General features: G+C 44.6%; 2 protein-coding genes across 6 annotated transcripts in view; one reads left to right on the top strand and one right to left on the bottom strand.

Annotated features, from left to right (window-relative positions):
• cenpp (centromere protein P) overlaps positions 1-23,524 on the top strand; it is an 80,641-nt gene that overhangs the window by 53,101 nt on the left and 4,016 nt on the right. The window lies entirely within an intron of this gene.
• Positions 4,055-20,317, bottom strand: ecm2 (extracellular matrix protein 2, female organ and adipocyte specific). 5 transcript variants are annotated; one of them, XM_020053551.2, is made up of 11 exons: positions 19,688-20,317; positions 19,007-19,058; positions 17,724-18,112; positions 13,719-13,907; positions 10,978-11,763; positions 10,123-10,238; positions 7,842-7,977; positions 7,417-7,574; positions 6,799-6,938; positions 6,265-6,591; positions 4,055-6,028 (listed from the first exon to the last, which is right to left on the bottom strand). In XM_020053551.2, exons 3-11 carry the CDS (start codon positions 18,073-18,075, stop codon positions 5,860-5,862), a joined length of 2,373 nt encoding a protein of 790 aa, XP_019909110.2. In that variant the 5' UTR covers positions 18,076-18,112; positions 19,007-19,058; positions 19,688-20,317; the 3' UTR covers positions 4,055-5,859. The 5 variants fall into 5 exon arrangements, with proteins under 5 accessions (XP_019909110.2, XP_034152043.1, XP_010873315.2 ...); XM_034296152.1 differs by having other exon boundaries at positions 18,334-20,317; XM_010875013.4 differs by lacking the exon at positions 19,007-19,058.

Raw genomic sequence — 23,524 nt, 5'->3', positions numbered from 1 at the left:
TAGAATGAACCCTGTGTTTAAGCTAGTTAAAGTCTCTCAGTTCCTGTGTAGAATGAACCCTGTGTTTAAGCTAGTTAAAGTGTCTCTCAGTTCCAGTGTAGAATGAACCCTGTGTTTAAGCTAGTTAAAGTCTCTCAGTTCCTGTGTAGAATGAACCCTGTGTTTAAGCTAGTTAAAGTCTATCAGTTCCTGTGTAGAATGAACCCTGTGTTTAAGCTAGTTAAAGTGTCTCTCAGTTCCAGTGTAGAATGAACCCTGTGTTTAAGCTAGTTAAAGTGTCTCTCAGTTCCTGTGTAGAATGAACCCTGTGTTTAAGCTAGTTAAAGTGTCTCTCAGTTCCAGTGTAGAATGAACCCTGTGTTTAAGCTAGTTAAAGTGTCTCTCAGTTCCAGTGTAGAATGAACCCTGTGTTTAAGCTAGTTAAAGTGTCTCTCAGTTCCTGTGTAGAATGAACCCTGTGTTTAAGCTAGTTAAAGTGTCTCTCAGTTCCAGTGTAGAATGAACCCTGTGTTTAAGCTAGTTAAAGTGTCTCTCAGTTCCTGTGTAGAATGAACCCTGTGTTTAAGCTAGTTGAAGTGTCTCTCAGTTCCTGTGTAGAATGAACCCTGTGTTTAAGCTAGTTAAAGTGTCTCTCAGTTCCTGTGTAGAATGAACCCTGTGTTTATGCTAGTTAAAGTGTCTCTCAGTTCGTCTTGCAGCAGTCAGGGTTACATTCTCACTCCCCAGCATCTCTCACTTTGACTTCTGTTTTTGGACTGAATGGCCAAAATAACCATTGAATTAGGTTGGAATTACCAGAAATGTCACTAACCCTAACCCAGCCTGAGAATAGGCCTGCAGTTCAGATTGCCTCCTGTGCTCAGTATTACACCATTTTTTCCATCGTTCTTCCATGTGGCATTGATATCTGCTTGCCACAGCAGTAACTGCACACTGAAAGGGTTTATTATGGCGAACAAAGTGGGTCCAACTATGTTAGGGTTTGGCTGAGACGCATTTATATTATGGAAAGGGGTCTTTATTCATGTTTCAGGGCAGGATCGTCACGGGTAACATTTTCCTACAGAGGATCAAACAGGAGACTAGGATCTGATTCTAACATCAGGGCTTCAGCGTGTAATAGATACACTTCAGACGTTTTTAGATTAAAATATGTCTTCCACGCTTCACTCATATGTTCTGCATAAAGACATTTAGCAAGAGTCCAGTCTTTAATGAGGCAATGCTGTTCCGGCCTTAATCTGTAACTTCAGATGGTGGATTTAGGAATAAAATCAATGTATTTAACTCACAAGGTCATCTGAATCAACGTATGAATCTTTATTTTGTTAAATGTTTGAAATGTCAGACTCAGTCAGTTGTGGTTTCCATGGACACAAACAGTCAGACCCCACACTGGGCTTGGTTAATGTTCCAGTCGTGCCTGGGTTCAACTACTACTTAAAATAACTTGAAATACATCGTACTATACTATGCTTGATTGAGCTTGCTTGGTGTAATGGAACCAATAGAACGTAATGGAACATTGCACATTATTCAGGCTCAAGAAAACCCTCAACAGGATTTCGACCCAGGTGTGATGTCCCTATTGGAATAAGGGGAAAATACATTCACCTAAAGGATTATTAGGAACATCATACTAATACTGTGTTTGACCCCCTTTCGCCTTCAGAACTGCCTTAATTCTACGTGGCATTGATTCAACAAGGTGCTGAAACCATTCTTTAGAAATGTTGGCCCATATTTATAGGATAGCATCTTGATGGAGATTTGTGGGATGCACACCCAGGGCATGAAGCTCCCGTTCCACCACATCCCAAAGATGCTCTATTGGGTTGAGATCTGGTGACTGTGGGGGCCATTTCAGTACAGTGAACTCATTGTCATGTTCAAGAAACCAATTTGAAATGATTCGAGCTTTGTGACATGGTGCATTATCCTGCTGGAAGTAGCCATCAAAGGATGGGTACATGGTGGTCATAAATGGATGGACATGGTCAGAAACAACGCTCAGGTAGGCCGTGGCATTTAAACGATGCCCAATTGGCACTAAGGGGCCTAAAGTGTGCCAAGAAAACATCCCCCACACCATTACACCACCACCACCAGCCTGCACAGTGGTAACAAGGCATGATGGATCCATGTTCTCATTCTGTTTACGCCAAATTCTGACTCTACCATCTGAATGTCTCAACAGATTTCGAGACTCATCAGACTGGCAACATTCTTCCAGTCTTCAACTGTCCAATTTTGGTGAGCTTGTGCAAATTGTAGCCTCTTTTTCCTATTTGTAGTGAAGATGAGTGGTACCCGGTGGGGTCTTCTGCTGTTGTAGCCCATCCGCCTCAAGGTTGTGCGTGTTGTGGCTTCACAAATGCTTTGCTGCATACCTCGGTTGTAACGAGTGGTTATTTCAGTCAAAGTTGCTCTTCTATCAGCTTGAATCAGTCGGCCCATTCTCCTCTGACCTCTAGCATCAACAAGGCATTTTCGCCCACAGGACTGCCGCATACTGGATGTATTTCCCTTTTCACACCATTCTTTGTAAACCCTAGAAATGGTTGTGCGTGAAAATCCCTGCAACTGAGCAGATGTGAAATACTCAGACCGGCCCGTCTGGCACCAACAACCATGCCACGCTCAAAATTGCTTAAATCACCTTTCCCATTCTGACATTCAGTTTGGAGTTCAGGAGATTGTCTTGACCAGGACCACACCCCTAAATGCATTGAAGCAACTGCCATGTGATTGGTTGATTAGATAATTGCATTAATGAGAAATTGAACAGGTGTTCCTAATAATCCTTTAGGTGAGGGTCTGAATCCATTTGATCCCGGCAGCTCATGTGAATTGCCTTTTCATACCCCCTCTGCCTCATTGGAACAGATGACAGGGAGATGCTTGTGATCAGATTTGTTAGCGCTGTGTTTTCCCGTTGTGATCAGATTTGTTAGCGCTGTGTTTTCCCATTGTGATCAGATTTGTTAGCGCTGTGTTTTCCCGTTGTGATCAGATTTGTTAGCGCTGTGTTTTCCCGTTGTGATCAGATTTGTTACCGCTGTGTTTTCCCATTGTGATCAGATTTGTCAGCGCTGTGTTTTCCCGTTGTGATCAGATTTGTTAGCGCTGTGTTTTCCCGTTGTGATCAGATTTGTTAGCACTGTGTTTTCCCGTTGTGATCAGATTTGTTAGCACTGTGGGCAGTTCAACTTCCCAATATGTCGACTTTGAGAGCCCTACCCTTATGGGCTTCAACCTCACATCATTTACATTTATATTTTGTTTTGGCGCTGTGATTTTGCATGTGAAAGTATTAGGAACTCTAATAAATGAAGCTTGTTAGAATTCTTATGGATGACCCGGATCCTCCAGTCTGAAATTCTATATTTTCTGTTTCGCAGAACAAAGCCTACTTCACCCGTGCTGTAGTTTATCACATCCCATCTTTGTCACCAGTGCCCCCTACAATAGTCACCATTGTGACATTTACACTCTGACCCCTACAACACTCACCAATGTGACATTTACAATGCCAAACTCACTGGTACAAACTCATCTACAAGTCCCTTCTAGACAAATCCCCACTTCTCCTCTACTTACTACTCAATGTCTGCCTACGTAATAGAAATCTGCACCTCAACAGATACTTTACCCTGGGCACTCCTAGTCAATACCTCTTTTGGCCATCATTCTTTTCAGTTCTCTGTAGTCAATGACTGGAATGAACTGCAATCTCAAAAGCTTCACACTTCTCACTCCTCACTACATCGAAAAACAATTATCTGAGCTACTATCTGATCAAAAGTGAAAGAAGTAGAAAAAGCATTTTACCTGTAAAGTTGTCTTTTTTTGTTTGGACACAGATTTAAGCAAAATTCCAACCACATGCATTGACCAGGATGGCCCAATATAACAAATCACACACACAAATCACTCTTTCTCCAATATGAGTTAAATTGGAGGTGTGAATGCAAACTGTTTAACTAATACTAGCATCCGAACTGTACCCAGTCTTCCTGCTTGTCAACATAATAAGACCACAACAACCAAAGACTTGAGACTTGTGCTTGTTTATTTGAGTGGTACATCATCTTTTTGTACAGGTTCAGAAACAACAGTTACTTGCACTTTTTATAAACTTATAGATAATACATTTCTTACATAATTGTTTTCATATATTCCTATACCCACTTTCTTAGCCAGCCAAGTACAAGTGGTGTTGTAGACACCTATCAAACTCATAACTTTAGTCCAAGTTTCCATTCCACAGTATGATGTCCATGTATAGTTTAAAATGTATGGTTTTCTAAATAGAATGAATGATGACTGGTGAAATACATCTGTTGAAGAAAGTAACAACGTGAAAATACTGATGCAAGCTACTTATTACCCCAACATACATCAGTGGAATATTTTCCTATTTTGTGAAACCTGACCTGCTTCTTGACAAAAAAAGCAAATCTATTAAAAGGGCTTGGAGCCTCTGACCACGGCGATACTACTGGTCAAGGTACTTGGGTGTCATGGTCAAGGAGGCGGAGCATTTAAGGTTGTACCTTTTTTCCCCATCATCAGTCGAGTGGTGAAGACCAAAATATGAAGCAGCATCTGAATGGCAACTGTCAAAGAGGATGAAGGGCCTCCCCTGGACATCCCAGAGATGCATTCCACATGGACCCCTGTGTCCTTGGGCTCTGGTCAAAAGCAGTGAACTAGGGGCCCATTTGGGATACAGCCAGACATACCACAGATACCAAAACTGACTACTGTTTTCTTCTCTGAGGTCTGACTCCAATGCTTCAGTATTGAAATTGAGGTTTAAGACAGTCCAATCTAGGCCTCACTTCCCAAGAATGTTTCCATCCAGTAATAACTGTAATCTGTTTTTGAATAACGGAAACCGTGTACGAAATTGAAGGTACTTTAAAATTTTTATGGCAGTAATATTAACCCTCAGTAATTTACATCAACATGTGTAGAAGGTTATGCGTGTCCTGCATTAAGTGTCTCCTAGTTACAGATCTAGGATCAGTTTCCCCTACACCAATCCTAACCTTATTTAGTGGAAGAAATGCCATAACTGACCCGAGATAAGCAAGTCATTGAGTAAGCATCACTCATAATGAGGGAGTTTCTAATGGTGGCTGGTGATCGTGATCTAATGATGTCTTGTTGAAATAGTGTCTGTTTTTCATAGTTGACAGATTCTTTGGGTTTTGGACGTCTGCAATCATAACCAAGGCTGAATTCCACATTGACATCCCAGCTCTTCCATGTGCCCGTCATTGCCTCATTTCTCTATCTTCTCCTGCGCAGGACATCTGAAAGGCACATTTTTTTCAAGTTTTTTGGCATTCATCTTTTGCTGGAGGAAGCGCTACCCCGAAAAAATTATGATTTGATTGATTTTAAATCGGCAGTTGTTTTCTTAGGGCAACTCTAAACCCTACCCTAATGGTGAAGTTTTCCCAGATTAGAAGGATTTCAGCCCTCATCTCAGAATTAAGCAAGGCTTAATTTTCTTCCTTTGGGTCAAAAATGCAGAACATAAATAATGAACAAAATAAAATTCTATGCTGCATCTGATTGATTCTATAGAATCAATATCATTGTAAATATGTGTATGAATAGATTGTAGCATAGTGGTAATGGCATCTTTTCACCTGATTGGTTCAATGGAATTGGTGTCATACTCTTTCTACCTATCACCAAACTTTTCAGATTTATAGGAAAGCAGAGGGTTTTCTGGCTAAGAGGTCTATTTGGAATTCAGCCACATGTGACAAGGTCCAATGCTGTGCATCAACACAACTTGTGACTTGGGGTCATTGTCTTTATAACGGCGTCAGACGGAGCCTATTACTTTGCCCACTGAGGTTTCAGGACGACGCTGGAGTAGGAGCGTACACAGGAGAAGGCGTTGGGCACAATCTTCCTGGTGTCGATGTAGTTGTTTTCCAGCCGCAGTGTCACGATGTGGGAGTCCTCATTGTTATGGGGGTCGCAGATGGCGTCCTCTGCAAATGTCCTGTGGAGACATTTCTGATTATATGTTGTGAAGTGGTAACTTGTACTCAGGACTGTCCTGGTCACCAAGGAAACAAGCAGTCAAAACCTTTCAAGTGGACCAACTTGATCGGATGCGGTCATCAATAACAACCAGTACAGCCTGTCATGTTCCAACTGGTGGCCTACTCCCCTCACCCCTGGTCTAAAGTAGTGCTCGATGTAGGGGATAAGTAACTCAGACAGCATGTGCAGTACCTGATCCGGTTGTTGTTAAGGCGCAGGAAGTGCAGAGAGCTCATCTCGTTGATACCGGCCGGAACCGTAACCAGCTGATTGTTGTCCAAACACAGCTCCGTCATGGAAGTATAGGTGCCAAAGAAGGACTCCGGCTCGACTCCCTCCCCGTCTAGCCTGTTGAAGGACAGGTACAGGTACTCCAGGCCCGGCTCCATGTGGGCGAACACAAACCCGGGGATCCTCTCTATCTGGTTCCCGACCAAGACCAGGTGCACCAGGGCTCTGGGCAGGTAGGATGGGACCAGGTAAAGACGGTTGTATGATAAATCGATGGACTCAAGGTACCTGACAAGGGAGGAAGGAGAAGGACAGGAGAGAGAGTTGAAGAAAGACGGGAGAGATGGTTAGACAGATGATACAGAGACAAACACCACAGATGATAATGGCAAGTAAAGGGAATAAGAAATATATTCCTCGTAATAGGTAACCTTGCTAGGTACTTTCCATTAGATGAGCATTGGAAATCAGAGGAATCCTATTGGGTGGTCTTACTTGAGGTTAATCCATGCTAGGGGTGCAATCCTAGACTCATCCAGTCGGTTGTGCCTGAGTGAAATCATGTTCAGGTTTGTGGTTTGGTTGAAGACCGAGTCTGATATTTCCTCTATCAGGTTGTTCTCCAGATACACCTCCTAAAAAAAAAACGATATTTAAAGTAAAGATTTTTTTACAGTGCTAGAAGTAATTAAGTCAAATGATAAACAGCACAACGGCAGTTGAAGTCACTGGACTCGTTCTGTTGGATGAAGCAGGCGTCCGAATGTTGCGGTCAGCCATAATTGGTGTGTTTGCTTAAATGGTTTCCCACAGGTGGACCACAGTGGTAGTTTTAAGGACGTGTCTGCCAGAGTCACTCCTTCCTGGGCACAGACATGGCACTTTTGCCTTGGAGGGAGTTGTGTATAACACACTCAAGACAAACTCTGTAGTTGAGCTTCAGAATATCAGCGGTTAAAACTGCCACTCTGTTTTATGATTGACATCACCCTGAGAGATGTGAATATCAATGAACCAAAATGAAAACCCTGCGGAACTCAGAGATGTGCACTAGACATATGTCCGAGGATTTTCCATCTACAGAAACAAACTGATAGAATGAATCAAGCTCACCAGTAGAGATGGCGGCAAGCCCTGGGGAACCGTCCTGAAGTGGTTCCTGCCCAGACGGAGGTATGACAGCTGAGAGAGGGGGCTGAAAGCTCGAGGATCTAAGTTCCCTTCACTCAGGACATTCCCCTCCAACTCCAGGGTCAGCAGGTCACTCAGACCTGCCAGAAATTACATGGCAAATGTGTTTTCCTGCTGCATGAAAGTGCAATGGTCTTCCTTATCTCTGTATGGCTGTCAGCTACTTCCACTTTGTGGCATGGAAAAGTATTTTTGATTGAAGCATTTCAGTTTTACTCCTTTTAAGACCTTATTTGGCCCAGAAAGAAAGATGTTCAGATTTGTCATTTCAGACACCATTAACAAATACCATATTTACATTTAAAAAGTACATGGTCCAGTAACTAAGATGGTTATCATTTTATTACCTTCAAAGCTGTTTTCGTCTATGCCTCTCAGATGGTTCTCATTGATCTTGAGTTCCTGTAGTGTAGGGGGGAGGTCTGTCGGGACCAACTCCAGGAAGTTGTTATCCAGGTAGAGACGGCTCAGGAACTTTAGACCCTTACCAAAAAATATTAACAACATTACCGCTGTTCATTACCACAGAAACATCCTGACCAGTTAGCATTAACACCCTGATCAACCAACATCAACTACAGAAACGTCCTGACCAACCAACATCAACTACAGAAACGTCCTCACCAACCAACATTAACACCCTGACCAACCAACATGAACTACAGAAATGTCCTGACCAACCAATATTGACAACATTAACCACAGAAACGTCCCGGCCTACCAACATTAATGACAGAAACGTCCTGACCAAGCAACATTAACTACAGAAACTTCCTGACCAACCAACATTAACTACAGAAACATCCTGACCAACCAAAATTAACTACAGAAACATCCTGACCAACCAATATTGACAGCATTAACCACATAAACATCCCGGCCAACAAACATTAAATACAGAAATGTCCTGACCAACCACTTCTGACAACATTAACTACAGAAAGGTCCTGACCAACCAACATTATCTACAGAAACGTCCTGACCAACCAACATTATCTACAGAAATGTCCTGACCAACCAACATTATCTACAGAAATGTCCTGACCAACCACGACTGACAACATTAATTACAGAAAGGTCCTGTCCAACCAACATTAAATACAGAAACGTCCTGACAAACCAATACTGACAACATGAACTACAGGAACGTCCTGACCAACCAACATTAACTACAGAAACGTCCTGACCAACCAACATTAACTACAGAAACATCCTGACCAACCAATATTGACAGCATTAACCACATAAACATCCCGGCCAACAAACATTAAATACAGAAATGTCCTGACCAACCAACATTATCTACAGAAACGTCCTGACCAACCAACATTAACTACAGAAATGTCCTGACCAACCAGAACTGACAACATTAATTATAGAAAGGTCCTGACCAACCAACATTAACTACAGAAAATCCTGACCAACCAACATTAACTAAAGAAATGTCCTGACCAACCAGTACTGACAACATTAACTACCGAAACGTCCCAACCAACCAATACTCACGCCCTGACTGTCTCACCTCTTTGTTATTTCACAAACATCCAGACTGTCTGAGCTCTATGTTGCTACAGAAACGTCCAGAAAGTCTGACCTGTTCGTTATCTCACAAATGTCCAGGCTGTCTGACCTCTTTGTAAATACAGTATCATATTAGGTGGACTATTAGGAGATGGAAACAGAAAAGAGTAGCCCAGTGTATCCTGTTACTCCTGACTATAGGCCATGGAAGGTTGTTTTTGTTTGAAGTGCTGTGTAGGTTTGCATCAGAAACAGAGCAGAGTGGATGGGGTAGAACCAACACGTGGCTTTATGAGATTAGACTTCATGGTGTGTTAGACTTCATGGTGTGTTACGCACACATCTCACATCTCTGCGTTGGGCTACAGGTTACATTTCTTTAATGTGGATTTAAAACGGTATCTGTTGGGCCTCTTTCAAATGACTTCCATCACATACAACTGCCTATACAGGAACATGTGTGTTCTGGATATTGCTGCTGTATGATTCAGTTACTCCTATTTCCAGTTTAGAAACCATAACCTCTGGCTAATCCTCTGTTCTGCCCCTCTCTGCAGTACTGTCTAGTCAGGTCCCTAACGTGATAGACCAAAGTATGTTTTAATTAATGAATCAGATGTATTTCAACATTAACTTAGATGTTTTAACACATCATTTTGGCTAAGAGTGAGTGAAATGTATTTTTTTCACCATGTTGAAACGCTTCTTCTTGTTCACATATTTTAACTGATGTAGAGTTGCTCAGATGGTTCCCACGTTGGTAATGTTCAATTGACTGGAAAAGCTAATTGAAAACAGACTTATTCTGAGGCCAGCAGAGAAACATGAAGGGAAGAGGTTAACCCTGTGAAGGCTGAGGCAATGCCATAATAAAAATTTACTCTTACTTCGAAGGGGTGACTTACTTTGAAGACACAAGTTCTTACCGTGATTGAGGCACTCATATTTTGAAAGACAGAAATGCTTGTGGAGTGAGAATAAGACTTTTCTTTTTAAGAAGATATGCTTTCTTTAAGCTCTTTTTGGTACTGTGTTTTGATGGAGGACTTTGTATGTAGTGATGCTATCAGAAAAACCCAGCTCCCATTTCGAAGGAGACATTCTTACTCTGAAGGCTTGTGGGTCGAGGCCAGCCGTTGTCAGTTTATTCTTGCCCAGGTTGATCCACTCCAGGTTTGGGATCCCATTGAACGCCCCCATGGGGAGGGTTGTGATGTCATTACCTGGTGGTAAATCACAGATGTTAATGAATCAGAACATGAATATCTTCCTACTGGGAACGTTGCTAGATTTTAGTCATGATGTCGAGACTGTCTAGTCTTGTGCCAGATAGTGATTCTGCAGAACCCTGATTTAACTTAACATAGTGTTATTAAACTGATCTAAGACCAGGCTACAGACCCTGGCTCAACACTGGAATCCCTAGTGAAGGGATGTACATTACCTTTGAGATGTTTTTTCTCTATCCTTAAAGTGCTCTATCTTAAAACCTGACTGCTGAACTAAAGAACGAAACACTGAACTAAAGTTTTAGAAAAGCTCTGTTGTACTTCGAGTCCTGTAGTTGTGGCTGTGTGACTACGTGTCCCGTGTGTCAAGACCCAAGGCGCAAACGCCCGACTCATAGCTTGTCAGGGAAAGCCGCCATAATTGCAAGGTGTAACCCAACAAACATTGGAATCTGTTCTCATCAGGCTCCTTCCCCACCATTACAATGGCCAAACAAACAAATCACTACAGAAACATTGCTACCTTCTCAGTAAAAGTCTCTGAAATGTTGTTGTGGTTGAGGCTATAGTGGTTGTTTTTGTAATCTGGTTACAGAGATGAAAGGACCTGTAGCAACGAACAGCCTGAAAACCCTCAGACATGAACCGATAACACCCTCATATTCTTGCAGGATTTTTCAGTCCCTAACGGAATCGTAGCAAATCTATTCACACACAAACTGTCCTTACTTACCCTCCAGACTCAGAGATTTGAGCTCAGGGATGTTTAGAGGCGGGAAGTTGGTCAGCCTGGCGTTTTCACATGTCACAGTGACGTCAGACATGCCACAGCCTGGTGGGAGGCCCATCCCCGGTTGCTGTATCACCTCTGTCCGTCGCTCAGTGGGAGGTGCCAGGGGAGGAGCAGGAGGAAGGATGCCCTCCTCGGTGGGACCCTCTGGAAACATCTGGAAAACATCTCCTCTTAACAGCCATTCCACCTCCTCCTCCCTCTGCTCTTCTTCCAGCTCTGCTAGCTCCCTAATTTTCTCCTTCAGCTCCTCTTCGTGTCTCCTCCTCTCCTCTGCCTGCCTTCTCTCATGGTCCCTCATGGCCGCCTGCGCCTCCTCCCTCAGCCTGTTTGCCTCCGCCTGCCTCCTCCCTTCCTCCTCTTCCACACGCAGCCGTTCCTTCTCCGCCTCCTCCCTCAGCCTGTTTGCCTCCGCCTGCCTCCTCCCTTCCTCCTCTTCCACACGCAGCCGTTCCTCCTCACGCATCTTCTCTTCCTGTAGCCTCCTCTTTTTCTCTGCCTCCTCCTTCTTCTGCTTTCTCCTCCTCTTTTTTTCTTCGTCCTTCTTGAGAAGTCGCTCCTCCTCCTGCCGATGCAGCTGCTCCTCTCTCTTCAGGAGGTGCTCTATCTCGGTCTGGGTGCGGGGCACGACAGGGTCGAGAATGGGGTCAGGGTTCATAGGGTCTGGTGCGCTGGGGTCGTTGGGTACTGGGGAATCGCCAGAGAAGTCAGGGACATCACCACGGGCTACTGGCCCAGCCAATCAGACCCACAGAGTAAGGAGGAAGAGCGGGGAGGGGGAGGGGGAGGGGGTGGCCCAGTTAGTATTCATGTTATGCCTCCACCAATTAACAATTCATAGTTAAACCCCTCTATTACACTGAGTGATGGTGATGAATCATGCACTGAGTTCATGTAGCTCCAGAACAGTAGGTGGCGCCCTTTTCCCTGTTTGTTTGTTTTGGGAAATCTCCAAAATGTTGGCCCACTTCCATTTCGCTTATTTTACATTTTAGTCATTTAGCAGACGCTCTTATCCAGGGCGACTTACAGGAAGTGCAAAAGGTTTCCACTGTCCAGCCACTGGGCTTCCTCCCACCACAGGGAATGGAAAGGATACCGTAATGCTTAAGCCTAATTGCTTTGATACTAAACTTTCAATCAGCTAGATAATGTGAGCTAGCAGGTTTTTCATTTCACAGGAAAATGGCGGACATTTTGCTGGGAGAGCACTGGGTCAGATTTGAACCCACGCTGCAGCATAACGAGTCCACTGGAGACAGCATCTTGACCCTTGGGTGGCCACCCAGGAATTGTGGGTGTGAATCAAGCCAGTTAAAATAGGCCCATGACACTTAAGGATGCAGTCAGGGATTTTTGCGATTTTTTGGTCTGGGTGTGTAATATGTTGTTTGTAGGATAAGTAGAATACATTATCACTATCATACCTCAGTCTGCCATGAAAGAGAGTGGTTTTGGTGACACAGGGTACACATACATGACATGACATAGCACACCATTTTCAGGGACCCTTTTTTGGCAGGACACTGACACATTTACAGTGCCCAAAAATCACAGACTGCATCTTTAAGACCTGTTAAAATAGTCCCTCGATATTTAAGAGTGGTTATTATACACTCACCTAAAGGATTATTAGGAACACCATACTAATACTGTGTTTGACCCCCTTTCGCCTTCAGAACTGCCTTAATAAAGATGGTAGAGCCTTAATTCTACATGGTGGTCATAAAGGGATGGACATGGTCAGAAACAATGCTCAGGTAGGCCGTGGCATTTAAACAATGCCCAATTGGCACTAAGGGGCCTAAAGTGTGCCAAGAAAACATCCCCCACACCATTACACCACCACCACCAGCCTGCACAGTGGTAACAAGGCATGATGGATCCATGTTCCATTCTGTTTACGCCAAATTCTGACTCTACCATCTGAATGTCTCAACAGAAATCGAGACTCATCAGACTAGGCAACATTCTTCCAGTCTTCAACTGTCCAATTTTGGTGAGCTCATGCAAATTGTAGCCTCTTTTTCCTATTTGTAGTGGAGATGAGTGGTACCCGGTGGGGTCTTCTGCTGTTGTAGCCCATCTGCCTCAAGGTTGTGCGTGTTGTGGCTTCACAAATGCTTTGCTGCATACCTCGGTTGTAAAGAGGGGTTATTTCAGTCAAAGTTGCTCTTCTATTAGCTTGAATCAGTCGGCCCATTCTCCTCTGACCTCTAGCATCAACAAGGCATTTTCGCCCACAGGACTGCCGCATACTGGATGTTTTTCCCTTTTCACACTATTCTTTGTAAACCCTAGAAATGGTTGTGCGTGGAAATCCCAGTAACTGAGCAGATTGTGAAATACTCAGTCCGGCCCGTCTGGCACCAACAACCATGCCACGCTCAAAATTGCTTAATCACCTTTCTTTCCCATTCTGACATTCAGTTTGGAGTTCAGGAGATTGTCTTGACCAGGACCACACCCCTAAATGCATTGAAGCAACTGCCATGTGATTGGTTGATTAGATAATTGCATTAACGAGAAATTGAACAGGTGTTCCTAATAATCCTTTAGGTGAGTGTATATCCAGCAATAATTAAGTTCGAATAGTCCTGTGATCAGATCAATGAAGACCTTACTAGAATAGTTAAGATCAGTGGAGATACACAGTGACACGCCAAAACAGAAACCAGACCTACCTCTGTCCGTGCAGATGGGGCAGCACTGCCCAGGGGGGGTGTAAGGGAAGTGACATGGCAGTGCAGGGCACGTGACCTCATCACAGACCACCCTTCCCCTACTACACAGGCAGGTCACACAGGGCTTGGGGGACCACACCGCCTGCTCAAACATGGTGAGGCCCTGGTACACACACTGGCCCTTCTTATCTGGGAAAAACAACGCATGGCCTGGTTATCATCCACGGGAACACCAACACACAGCTGGGTTATCATCCCTGGGAACACCAACACACAGCTGGGTTATCATCCACGGGAACACCAACACACAAAACACAGCTGGGTTATCATCCACAGAAACACCAACACACAGCTGGGTTATCATCCAAAAGAACACCAACACACAAAACACAGCTGGGTTGCCATCCAATGAAACACCAACACACAGCTGGGTTATCATCCACAGGAATACCAACACACAGCTGGGTTATCATCCAAAAGAACACCAACACACAAAACACAGCTGGGTTGCCATCCAATGAAACACTAAAACAGCTGGGTTATCATCCACAGGAATACCAACACACAACTGGGTTATCATCCACAGGAACACTAAAACAGCTGGGTTATCATCCACATAAACAGTAACATGCAATGCATGGTTGGGTTATCATCTATAGAAACACTAACAATCTAATTGGACTCCCACCCTTAAAGGAACAGTGTAGTAACTTAAAGGAACAGTGTAGGAAATTTAAGGAACAGTGTAGTAACTTAAAAGAACAGTGTAGCAAGCAAAATCTGTAATTTTCTAGTAGCTGTGATGTTCTCCGATCAGCTATAACATTATGACCACTGACCGGTGAAGTGAATAACACTGATACACGATCAGCTATAACATTATGACCACTGACCGGTGAAGTGAATAACACTGATACACGATCAGCTATAACATTATGTCCACTGACCGGTGAAGTGAATAACACTGATACACCGATCAGCTATAACATTATGTCCACTGACCGGTGAAGAGAATAACACTGATACACCGATCAGCTATAACATTATGTCCACTGACCGGTGAAGTGAATAACACTGATACACGATCAGTTATAACATTATGTCCACTGACCGGTGAAGTGAATAACACTGACAATCTTGTTATAATGGCACCTGTTAGTGGGTGGGATATATGTGGTAGAAATTGTGTTATTCCATAGTACAATAAAATCATATTGCTTATTCTAAGTATAATCCAGTAATTGAGTAAGGCCATGGTATGTTTTTCGGTTCTTGTGCCTACAACAGATCGATAAGCTTTGGCTAAAATCCTCAAAGGTTGTAGACATTTTATCTTGGTAAGCCAAAGTTCATGGGTGAGACATGTAGACTAACCGTACATGGGAATGGGACAAAGTGGGCTGTATTGGATGTATATAGGCATAAGCTTAACCTTCAATGGGGAACTCTTGACCTGACTCGGCTGAGAGTGCTGTTAACTGCTCCAGGTTTATAAATCTTGAATAAAGCTTTACTTGTGAAAATAATCTACAGTCTCTGTGCCTTTCCCATTTAGTAATTTCCAAAACATATATTAGGCAGCAAGTGAACATTCTGTCCTCAAAGTTTATGTGTTAGAAGCAGGAAAAATGGGCCAGCGACTTTGACAAGGGCCAAATTGTGATGGCTTGACGACTGGGTCCGAGCATCTCTAAAACTGCAGCACTTATGGGTCAGTGGTGCAGTGGTCAGTACCGATCAAAAGTGGTCCAAGGAAGGAAAAGCTGTGAACTGGCGACAGGGTCATGGGAGGCCAAGACTCATTGATGCACGTGGGGAGCGAAGGTTGGCCCGTGTGGTCCGATCCAACAAATTGCTGAAAAGTTTAATGCTGGTACTGGTAGAAAGGTGTCAGAACACACAGTGCATCGCAGTTTGTTGCGTATTGGGCTGCGTAGCCGCAGACCAGTCAGGGTGCCCATGCTGACCCCTGTCTACTGCCAAAAGCACCTACAATGGGCATGTGAGCATCAGAACTGGACCACAGAGCAATGGAAGAAGGTGGCCTGGTCTGATTAATCACGTTTTCTTGTACATCACGTGGATGGCCAGGTGCGTGTGTGTCGCTTTCCTGGAGAACACATGGCACCAGGATGCACTATGGGAAGGAGGCAAGCCGGCGGAGGCAGTGTGATACTTCGGGCAATGTTCTGCTGGGAAACCTTGGGTCCTGCCATTCATGTGGATTTTACTTTCACACGTACCACCTACTTGCAGACCATGTGCATCCTTTCATGGCAACGGTATTCCCTGATGGCATTGGCCTCTTTCAGCAGGGTAATGCGCCCTGCCACAAAACAAAAAGGGTTCAGGAATGGTTTGAGGAACACAACAACGATTTCAAGGTGTTGACTTGGCCTCCAAATTCCCCTGATCTCAATCTAATCCAGCATCTCTGGGATGTGCTGGACAAACAAGTCCGATCCATGGAGGTCCCACCTCAGAACTTTCAGGGCTTAAAGGATCTGCTGCTAACGTCTTGGTGCCAGATACAACAGCACACCTTCAGAGGTCTAGTGGAGTCCATGCCTCAACGGGTCAGGGCTGTTTTGGTGGTAAAAGGGGAACCTACACAATATTAGGAAGGTGGTCATAATGTTATGGCTGATCGGTGTATCTTTAAAATGTCAAACTAATCAGGGCTTTTTAAAGTAAAGCACTGCAGCACCACTGAGAACTCTGGGAGAGTTGGTTTAAACTGTTCTTGCAGCATTTCACGAATCTTCCACTTAATTTCATTATTATTTGTTCATCATTTCATTTTATTATTTCAAGCTCCTGAAGCAGAATTTTTAGTGGATGCTACGCAGATGTCTCGGGCATTACTGCCATCAGCAGACAGTGGCTCTCCCCAAGCAGCTGTTACAATTGTCTGTTCCCAGCATCTATACTTACGTTGAGAAACAGACAGAGAAATGAGTTGTATAATTTCTGCCCTCCTCCTACATTAGTTTTCTGTCTGAGGATTAGTGGTCAGTCTGCCAACAGCCTAGTCCGCCAGGGGCTGGTGGTTAATGTGTTGCTGGTGGTTGTATTCCACCACATAATAAACACAGGATAACCCCCTCACAACCCCATATTACCTGCTCATGGTTCGTAGTGTCGACCACACCTTTAATGTCGCAGTGGATTAGAACCTGCCGGGCTACATTGAACTAAAACAGTCATGAAAACAAATCTTGGATTTCTGTTTTAACTACCACAGGGACATTATACAGAGCATGGCATCCCGTGTGAAGACTAACTCCAGGAATGGTCAATCCGCGGTCTTTGAGCCAGACAGACAGAACAGGTGGAGGACTGATGATTGGAAGCTTGTGATCCATCGCTCTCCTTCTCTACACATATGGCCTTGATAACCTCACCCATTGTTCTACGCCTGGATCGTGGGCCAAATGGCTCCCTACACCCTATTTAGTGTACTTCTTCTTCTTCATCAGTGCGTGTCTACCCTCTGTCTTCATCAGAGTTCACATTTCACCTCAATCCTTTCTCTTTTCTTTCTAGTTCAAATGGTTCATTGGCAGGTGGCTGTATATTATAATCAGGCCCACTGTCCTTCTTCTCTGTTTCCCTCGTTAATGGGAGGACTTAGACAAGTTAGAAAGACCATCAGTACCAGAACTGTAACATATAACAGCAGAGAAGGAGATGGAGTCAGGGATGTCGTGAGAGAGGGATAGAGATGGAGGAAGACAGAGAGGGGGAGGTTGGGAGATGAAGACAGAGAGGGGGAGCTTGGGAGATGAAGACAGAGGTGGAGAAAGAGAGATGGAGGGAGAGGGCTAGAGAAACCAAGGTGGAGGGCTAGAGAAACCAAGGTGGAGGGCTAGAGAAACCAAGGTGGAGGGCTAGAGAAACCAAGGTGGAGGGCTAGAGAAACCAAGGTGGAGGGCTAGAGAAACCAAGGTGGAGGGCTAGAGAAACCAAGGTGGAGGGCTAGAGAAACCAAGGTGGAGGGCTGACCTGGTAGTACGTTGTAGTTGGACTGCCTCTCGTCAACACCCCTGTAGGACTCTATGAAAACAGACATTCCATCGTTGCCTCCAGCGCTGGCTGGAATGCTGCCCAGTCTCGTCAGGGCAAGAGGAGGTTGAGACCGCTCTCTGTTCACCCTGGTTCTCCCCCTACCGGGCCCTGCTGCCTTCCTCCGCTTAACCCGGCCTGGCTGTCCTCCCTGGGGCTGGTTGAACTCCGGACCCGCTGGGCCCCTGGTCTTCCCCGGGGCGTGAGCAGCTAGCCCTCTGTGGTCCGGGGTCTCTGCTCCAGACGGCTCCAGGCAGAGGAGACTCAGAGCCAGTAACAGCCAGGGCTCCATATTAGCGGGAGGTAGTCTGCCTTGTCCGTCAGGAACTCTGGGAGTAATGAGACAAAGGTACGGGGAAAGCCCTTGTCCTTGATATAGAAAGCTGTCACACACGGCCTCACAAATACCACCCTATTCCCCACATAGTGCGCTACTCCTGAACGAGCCTGTAGGGTTTCCCCATAGGGGCCCTGGTAACAATGAAAGCACTATAGAGAATAGAATGTAATTTAGGATGCAGTTGTAATGTGTAGTTTCCTCATGGTCTACCTCAGTAATAACAAGTCCCAGTCAGACAGCAAACAACTACAATGCTGCCTCTCTGCACAACACCACAGCTGTAATTCCCCACTTCTCACCTATCAGGGGTTTAGAAAGACACACCTTTAAATATGTGATGCACATTTAGGATTTGGACTGAATGATGGTCAATTATGTCTGCTGATAAATGGTGTGAGGCCAGCTGACATTCAATGTGTGCTTGTTTGATTTTGTCAGCTCTTGTTTCAGTGAAGCTCACTGAAGTGGGCTCTGCCAAAAACGCAGCGTGTTGAGCACGCTGAAGTGGGCTCTGCCAAAAACGCAGCGTGTTGAGCTTTTGAGCCTAGACTTTAGGGGGAAAAGCTAAACACAAGTAACCCAATAACTTGAGAAATGAGAATTAGGCCCGCCCATGATCCATAGTTTACATTGGAAACACTAAGTATCTTACTGAAGTATCTTATTGCTTTTCTCAACTTTTCTAGAATGTGTGTGTGTGTGTGTGTAGCAGGGAAGTGTGTAGACATGCAGAAGGATGTTTTGTCTGTTATCACAGTGTGATTGAGTATGCCTGTACCCATTTAAATGACAGTCCTAAATAGCCTATTCCCTATGTAGTCCACTTCTGACCAAGTGCATTTAGAGAAGGGCACTGGGGAGGGGATAGGGGGACATTTTGTACCGCAGATCGACCGTCACATGTTGGCCCTGGAATTGAAGTGTTAAAACCCTCCCTTCATCCAGAGTGGGAGGACAGAACAGACCGATGGGAGGAGAAAGGAGAAGAGGAGGGGGAGAGAAGAAGAAGAGGAGTGGGGGGGGAGAAGAAAGAGTGGAAAACATTGTGACTAACATGACTCTCTGGATGTCTAGGCTTGCATGGAGGAACTAGAAGGAAAGAGAGAGACTGAGTGAGCATATAAAACCATTACTGTGACAAGAGGATGAAACCCAAAGTTAGGTCTTTTTTTAAAGTTTAAGAGTATGGTATTTCCTGTATAGTTACAAGAGATAAATAGAGGATGCAGGACTAAGATTTGTGACTATGAATGCCTTTGTTTAGAACGATCTGAAGAAGACAGGAAACTAAATTCTCCTCAGATTAACCCTTAAATTCTAATAAAATTCAAGTGAGCCCATTGAAAGACACCTCCACTAAGACAGCGGTGAACACATTCTCTGTTCTTCATGTACAGAAAACAGCATCAAGGTTGATAATGCATTCCTGTAATCAGACTGCCCTCTAAACACATCCCACTGACTGACACTGTATCAAACTGAAACACAGTCAATATAATGACTAGCTACCGTCAGTTGACACAACAAATAGAACGAGCAGTGAGACAACCCTGTTATACATTACCAGGGGTTTGCAGGCTGTCTGTCGGTCTGTATCCAAGGCCAAGTTCTTTCCTCTGAGCCAGCTGTAGGTGGCAGGACAGCAAACAGTCCTCTGCGAGCGCTGGGCTTCGGAGCAGATAAATGTTTTAAACAGACAGAGAGAGAGACCGACAGGCGAGCCTGCTTCACTCTACTCAGAAAAACACAGGGAAGCCGGAGCTTGCCTGACAAGGGACAACTTTTGAAGTTAGAATGAAACGCTGTGAGCTTTAGTGTCAGGGGTAGTAGTGTTCTGGGTTAGAGAAGGTGGTGGTGGGTCATTTTCTCAGTGCTAATTACTAGCCAGGTTAACACAATGGGGCTGTTGGTGCTTTGTGTTCCCCCCCACAACAGAGGATTCCCCCTCAGCTTGTCATTACGCAGCTTTCAGAAGGCCACCTGACGACATGATGCAGGGGAGACATTACTGGCAGTCTGTCCCCTACATGGAGCCCAAGTGCCCTTGTCTGATGCAGTGCAGTGAATAGCATGCCATTTGAGATGCAGTGCAGTGAATAGCATGCCATTTGAGATGCAGTGCAGTGAATAGCATGCCATTTGAGATGCAGTGCAGTGAATAGCATGCCATTTGAGATGCAGTGCGGTGAATAGCATGCCATTTGAGATGCAGTGCAGTGAATAGCATGCCATTTGAGATGCAGTGCAGTGAATAGCATGCCATTTGAGATGCAGTGCAGTGAATAGCATGCCATTTGAGATGCAGTGCAGTGAATAGCATGCCATTTGAGATGCAGTGCGGTGAATAGCATGCCATTTGAGATGCAGTGTGGAGGTTTGCGTTCCTCAGTGCCTGGAGTGTGTTGGATGGACGGGACAGACAGTCTACACTGTACTGTTCTGGAACAAGCCTGGTCCTGTAGCAACAGCTGGTAGTTGTAGTAGACAGTGGTTGGTAGACGTGGCCGTCCAATCAGAGCGTTGTCCAGCCCCCGTCCCTCCTCTCCTGTCATCATAGTGGGAGTAAACCGTGGCCTACTAGTGTACTTTAGGCTAATCTTTATAACAGGGGGAGATGTCATCTTCTGGCAGAGAAAACATCCAAATATCTGTGGCCTGAACCTGATCTTCCTCCACCCCACAAAATGGAAAACATAATACCATGTTTCTGTCAGACTGGTCTGAGACTGAGGGAGGTTCTGATTATAGTTTTAAACTTCATATCTGCTTCCTAAATGCCTCCTGGTCCCTCCAAAGTGCACTCCTTTCAAACAGCAATATGGGGTCCTGGTCATATACAAACTAGGCTGTTATAGTGGTGTGCTACATAGGGAATAGGGTGTCAGGGCTGTTATAAAGCATTGTACTACATAGGGAATAGGGTGTCTGGGCTGTTATAAAGTAGTGAACTACATAGGGAATAGGGTGTCTGGGCTGTTATAAAGTATTCGACTACATAGTGAATAGGGTGTCATGGGTGTTATAAAGCATTGGACTACATAGGGAATAGGTAGTCATGGGTGTTGTTTTAGTGAACTACATAATCATATCATGAAAAAGAGGGAATGTTAACCGAGAGAATTATGTTGTCTGTCATTTCCAAGATGAAAGGCTGAAGCTTCTCTCTCTCTCCCTCACACACACACTTTGTTTCGTGTCTGTCTGTCTCACTCTGTGTCTGTATATCTGTCTGTCTCACTCTCTGTGTCTGTATATCTGTCTGTCTCACACTGTGAATGTCTCTCTCTTTGTCCCACACTGTGTGTTTGTATCTCAGATCCTCAATCAAAATGACAGAAATCTACAGTTGAGCCCAATGCCTGGATCCATATGGGTTTTAAATGTTCTGACCCGGGCAAATACTGTAAATCTTAACTGTTTACAGCATGATGATGATGATGATGATAATGATGATGATGATTTCCCATGAGGTCATTTGAGATCTCTTCACCAGATTGTTGGAGTTTCTCCTCATACACGTTTTCATCTGTTTTATAGACAAGAATGGGGCAGATGTTATACCACTTAGAGATTTATCTCAAATGGCACCCTATTCTGTTTATAGTGTTCTATTCATAAACCCTACTCCCCTTGAAGTGTACTACTTATAAACCCTATTCTCTGTTAAGTACACTACTTGTGACCAGTGCTGTAGGGAAGTAGGGTTACATTGAGTCAGTTCACATGATCTGCTGTGTGAGATGGAGAAGTATGACTCTCCATTTCTGTCCGGTGCTTCACCACAGATGTTTTTTTAAGAAACTGACCAGTGTTTCCAGATTTATGACCTATGATCTACAAATACTTTCAGAATGAGTAAAACTGTTTTCCTTCCCAAAAATGCAAATTACTGTTAGCACTCAATTGGTTTGTTGGGCCTACACAAAAATAAAAATGTTTTAAAAATATATTAATTAGTGTAACCTGTGGATTGGAACACTCATCCTTCTGTAGACTGCTGATTGGACCGCTCATCCTTCTGTAGACTGCTGATTGGACCGCTCATCCTTCTGTAAACTGCTGATTGGACCGCTCATCCTTCTGTAAACTGCTGATTGGACCGCTCATCCTTCTGTAAACTGCTTATTGGACCGCTCATCCTTCTGTAAACTGCTGATTGGACTGCTCATCCTTCTGTAGACTGCTGATTGGACCGCTCATCATTGTAACAGCATTTGGCTGCACCTACTCTGATCTGTCGGCAGCTGTATTGTCAGGTAGCCTGACTACTGATCCTTTTTGCTCCAGCCAAACACCACGCCTAGTCTCTTAACCATTTGGCAGGTGGCCTGATCCAGAGCACATCGTCTGCCAATTGTGCTAAAGTATACAGGTCAACAGATTGTTCACCATGTCAGTTTGGGATTCGAACCAGCAACCTTTTGGTTTCTGCCCCACTGCTCAAACCAGTAGGCTGTCTGCTGCCGTGGGTTGGTCTTATTTTCCACTGTCTCTGGCAATACAAACAAATGTTTTCCCATGCAAAATAAAGACCCTTTGAATTTAGTTGAGAGAGAGGGACAGTGTGGGTGAAAGAAAAGGTGAAAGAGAGAGAGAGAGCGTGTGAGAGAGACCTTGGTGCTTCTGTAATGTTGTTATCAGGGGGAGCCTGTTAGCAGGTGATTCAGGCTGTAGGAATGTACAGCTGCTGTTTCTGCTGCTCCTCCGGCAAGACTCCCCGTAGCACCAAAACCACCACACCTGCGTCAACAACACAGCTGAACAAAGGCCTGTCTGAGCATGACCGGGACAGTACAGGACAGATGGGCGCTCTGACATCATATAAGTCTTCTTTTAAGCTCTTGTACTTCATGATGAGGAGGACAGCTTTTTCTTTTTCTGCCACGTCAATGAGACGAACTGGAACAAACTGGAACATCAAAAAGTGAGACATTAAGTGCCTTACAAGCTGAACATTATTTAGGTTTTTTCATGTTGTTCTCCATCCCTTTGGCTACGCCAGTGATGTTCCAGAATTGGATATGGGTCTCATTCCTCTGGCTACCCCAATGATGTTCCAAAACAGGACATGGGTCCCATTCCTCTGGCTACGCTAATGATTTTCCAGAACAGAACATGGGTCTCTTTCCTCTGGCTACGCCAATGATGTTCCAGAACAGGACATGGGTCCCATTCCTCTAGCTACGCCAGTGATGTTCCAGAATTGGACATGGGTCTCTTTCCTCTGGCTACGCCAGTGATGTTCCAGAATTGGACATGGGTCCCATCCCTCTAGCTACGCCAGTGATGTTCCAGAATTGGACATGGGTCTCTTTCCTCTGGCTACGCCAGTGATGTTCCAGAATTGGACATGGGTCTCTTTCCTCTGGCTACGCCAGTGATGTTCCAGAATTGGACATGG

Source organism: Esox lucius, chromosome 2, assembly GCF_011004845.1.
Source record: "Esox lucius isolate fEsoLuc1 chromosome 2, fEsoLuc1.pri, whole genome shotgun sequence".
Classification (NCBI taxonomy): Eukaryota; Metazoa; Chordata; class Actinopteri; order Esociformes; family Esocidae; genus Esox; species Esox lucius.
The sequence above is the reverse complement of the archived record's forward strand: the minus strand, read 5'-3'. Positions and strand labels throughout refer to the sequence as shown.